The sequence below is a fragment of the Cydia strobilella genome, chromosome 10 (assembly GCF_947568885.1).
Source record: "Cydia strobilella chromosome 10, ilCydStro3.1, whole genome shotgun sequence".
In the NCBI taxonomy this organism is placed as follows: Eukaryota; Metazoa; Arthropoda; class Insecta; order Lepidoptera; family Tortricidae; genus Cydia; species Cydia strobilella.
In genome coordinates, this window is record NC_086050.1 from 4,601,282 (window position 1) to 4,605,573 (window position 4,292).

Here is a 4,292-nt window from a genome sequence, read left to right on the forward strand (position 1 = left end):
TGTGACATAGTTGCAATTTATTTATTGTAAGCTTAGTTAAGTAGTAATTAGTGTTAAATAGTGTAATTATAGTTGTCTGTAAATTTTATATGGGTGATCCTTGCCTGTTAATAAACGTTTTATTATTATTATTTATTATTATTAAATCCAACCCTTTTATTCTGAAAATACAAATTTTTAGTTCAATTCCCAGTTCGGGTTAGGGTGCCTATGTGTTTATTAATAGGCAGGATAGTCTTTTGATCATTAGGGTGACATAAATATGCTAATGTTTTTCAGGCTAAAATTATACCTGCGTTTATTATTATCCCGAGGGGATAACGTCACTGGGGCTATAATTATAATTTTATGCATTTAACTTGTTTATAGCTTCAATGGCGCCGTTATATACACGGTGGCTTTTACTATAGGACCAACCCCGAAATAGCGAAAAATATTTTGGCTGTTTCATACATTTTGGCTGGTCCATTTTCGATGGGAGGGTAAAATTTTTTTTCGCGATTTCGCGGTTGGTCCCATAGTAAAAGTTGGTCAGTATAATCCCAAAACCTCCCTGGTAACGGGAATGCACTTATTTTTTGCTACCTTGTACCTATATATACATCAACTGCGTGAAATTGTTCAGTTTCTAAAAACAAAATCACTACACTTAGTAACAATGACATACTTTTATTCCTTGCCAATATGGCACATAACGGCGGCGCGTGCACTCCTTAAAGGGATCGGCATGCGGCGTCTGTTATTTCATCTCTAATTTCATAGTTCGTGCACAGATTTAGATTATTTAAAAAATATTGTAATGAAATAAAAAAAAGAATAGTTTACCCATCTGTGTTTTAAGGGAGTCCCCTCTGCCAACAAATTATCTTGCAGTTTTACAGAAGAATTAAATGTAAAAATAGGGTTTATTTCGCCAGAATAAATGTTTTTATATTTTTTTATATTTAGTTAGTAACAATTAAAATATTTCAAATTTTAGATTTCAATATATAAAAGTATTGAGATATTATATTTATACTTACCGACTTTTAAGTTTTTACCATATATATATCCATTTAATGTTTAACTTGAATAGATATAAACCTTTATTTTTAATAAGAATTCGAATCGTGTTTTTTTATCATAGCGAATTATAATTGTATCGGATGAGACTTTTTTTTTATTCACGGATCTGACATATTTAACAAACAAAATATGTAATCACTAGACTTATAAAAAAAAAATGTAATGACGAAGTATTATAATTAATGGATATGACTTTTAAAGTAAATAGTGGTATTGTAAGGAAGATCAATGTTATTGTAGGTATGGGCTTGTTTAAGAAAAGATTTAACGTTGGTGTAGATTGTCGGGCCGCCGATAATGAAAAATGCGCAAAACTTTGGCTGTACAGTATATATTACACTTTATTTACACAATCACACAAGAAAACTCACAGAATATTTACAAACAACAAGCTTTTAAAACATAAAATACACAACGAAAACATTTGTATGTCGCTCAATTGACAGCAAGAAAAATTATCTATTCATAAAAACAAAAGACGCGCGCTGGCAGCGGCATCCGAACCGGCCAGGCTGCCAGCACGTGTGCAGCACAAAGGTTTGTAGTTCCGTCGCCTACACTCCCCACCCCAGTGCTGGCTCAGCACTCATTTACTATTGGAATTCGTGCAACGCGCGTTGCTGAACGCCTCAACGTTCCCGACTTAGTCTTCAGCTCAACCATGCGCACCCGACCATCTGCTCCCGGGAATACTTGACTTACCACACCTTTTAACCACACGTTTCGGCGAGCCCCAGGGTCCACTATCAGCACCAGGTCACCTACCTGCAGAGGTCTCTGTTCCTGATTCCATTTTTGCCGTGGTATCAAAACCGGTTAGTACTCTCTGACCCAGCGCTGCCAAAACATATCTGCTAGAAGCTGTGACTTGCGCCATTGCTTCCGGAGATGTAAGTCATTCACATCAAAACAACCTAATACAGGTAAGCTGGATGACGTACCGAGAAGGAAATGATTTGGCGTCAAAGCCTCATCACTTCCAGGTTCAACAGATACGTGAGTTAAGGGTCTACAGTTCACTATATTTTCTACCTCGGCTATAAAAGTGCTCAAAGTTTCATCTTTGGGCGCTCTTTCTTTAAAAATTACCTTTAGTGAAGTCTTTACGCTGCGCACCAGTCGTTCCCATGCCCCACCCCAATGGGGACTAGCGGGTGGAATAAATGACCACTGGATTCCTTCGTTCGCAGCTTCTCTTTTCAAAACTTCATCATCCAGTTCTTGAACGGCTTTCTTCAATTCCGAATCAGCGCCCCGCAGGTTAGTACCGTTATCAGAATACAAATATCTCGGCCAACCTCTTCGTGCCGCCATCCGACGAAGTGCCATTATCATAGAATCCGTTGTCAGAGAATGAACTATTTCTATATGGACGGCTCTTACCGTCAGACAAGTAAAAAGTACACCATACCTGTTTTCGCGGTGTCTTCCCACTGTCACCTCGATTGGGCCAAACAGATCACATCCGCTGTATGTAAACGGCCTCTGATGGTGAGCCATACGCGCAGCTGGTAAGTCTCCCATCCTGGGAACTTCAGGTTTGGCTTTCCTCAGTTTGCATATCATGCAACGTGAAGCTACGAACTTGACAGTAGATCTCAGCTTCACTATCCAATATTTCTGCTTGAGATCATTTACTACAGTCTCCTGTTGATCGTGAGCAGCCTTTTCATGGTAATGTTTGGCTAACAGTCGCGCTACTTGATGCTTACCGTCAAGGATGATTGGTCTTTTTACATCATGTGCAACATCGAGTGCGGCGTCAATTCGGCCACCACATCGTAGCACGTCGAACTCGTCTAAAAATGGTGATAAGGTATTCTGCTACTGCGTTCTATACACTTACCTGCTTTTATTGCTACAATATCTTGGCCGAAAGACTCTCGCTGAGATTGTTTCAATATAAGACGCTCCGCTCGTTCCATTGTTTCGCAGTCCTCTTCACTTGTAAGTTTTTTCCACTTGTTTACAAACTTAAGAACCGCTGCAGTAGCTCTCTTAAGCCGCAACCAAGACGAAAAACGATGAGGATCCGGAAGCGGTGAGTTTTGAGCAGGTTCTTGGACCAATGTTACGCGTTCTAGATTTGAAACATTGACATCTTGTTCCACTAAGTCTTGCGGCCATGTAGATTCTTCACCATACAAAAATGTAGGACCATTGAACCATTCGTTTTGAAAAATGGTTTCATCGTAGACCTCACGTGTAGCTGTGTCGGCAATATTTAATTTAGTAGATACGTACCTCCACTCTGATGCACGTGTAAGCTCGTCGATTTCACCCAATCTATTCGCAACAAAAGTCTTATAATTGCGTGTGTCATTTTTTATCCAGTGCAACACGGTAGTGGCATCACTCCAAAAGTATCTTCGCGTTGCTTTAAGTTTGTGCTCTTTTAACAGTGTATCTGCTAATCTGGCAGCTAAAAGAGCACTTTGTAACTCATATCTTGGCACTGTCAATGCCTTGACTGGACAAACTCGACATTTGCTAGCCACTAACGCAACACAGATGTTTCCAAACTTGTCATTCCATCGCCAGTATGACACGGCAGCCATTGCTTTTGTTGACGCATCACAAAACGTATGCAACTGCAGATTATTATACTCACAACTTGTTGCAGCAGCACTTGCGCTGGGTTCCGACAGTGGTGATGGTGCAGCGTTTGTAGCGGCCAGCTCTCGTTGCATTGCCAAGCTGCCTGCCTGGTGATAACATCTGGGTACTCGTATTTTATTTATTACCTGCAGCAGCTCGAGCCACTTTCGCCACTTATCGAATGTGGCGTCAGGAATGGTGTCATCCCAGCCGACATGCGATTTCCACGTGTCTTGAAGCATTATCTTACCTTGTATGGTAAAAGGTGCCAAAAAGCCAAACACGTCGAATATTGACATAATAACTTTCAACATTAGCCTTTTGGTTGGTCTTTGCTCACCCTTTAACACATCAAGAGGCACACGCTTCAACGACACGTCGAAACCTAGTCCGTCTGTCCCTGGGTACCAAATGAGCCCGAGCGTTCGTTCGCCTGCGTACTGCTGACCTATTTTGAATTTTACAGCAGCATCGCCTAGAGCCTCAGTAGGTACACTTTTCAACACATCCAAATTATTGCTCGTAAAGTTCCGAATTTCGAACCCACCCTCTTTGTGAATATTAATTATATCCCTTACCATATCAGTTGCGGTAGATTCGTCCGGTAGACTTTGTATGTAGTCATCCAT

General features: G+C 40.5%; 1 protein-coding gene across 1 annotated transcript; it reads right to left on the reverse strand.

The window, feature by feature from the left end:
• Positions 1-1,881: 1,881 nt before the first annotated feature.
• LOC134744912 (uncharacterized) lies at positions 1,882-4,292 on the reverse strand. The gene is made up of 2 exons (XM_063678860.1): positions 2,912-4,292; positions 1,882-2,864 (listed from the first exon to the last, which is right to left on the reverse strand). Exons 1-2 carry the CDS (start codon positions 4,290-4,292, stop codon positions 1,882-1,884), a joined length of 2,364 nt encoding a protein of 787 aa, XP_063534930.1.

Excerpts from the sequence above, each read along its gene's own strand:
- LOC134744912 (XM_063678860.1), bottom strand. The coding sequence starts at position 4,292 with ATGGATGACTACATACAAAGTCTACCGGACGAATCTACCGCAACTGAT. Across the intron at positions 2,865-2,911 it reads TATTGTAGCAATAAAAGCAG|ACGAGTTCGACGTGCTACGA; the intron begins GTAAGTGTATAG and ends CACCATTTTTAG.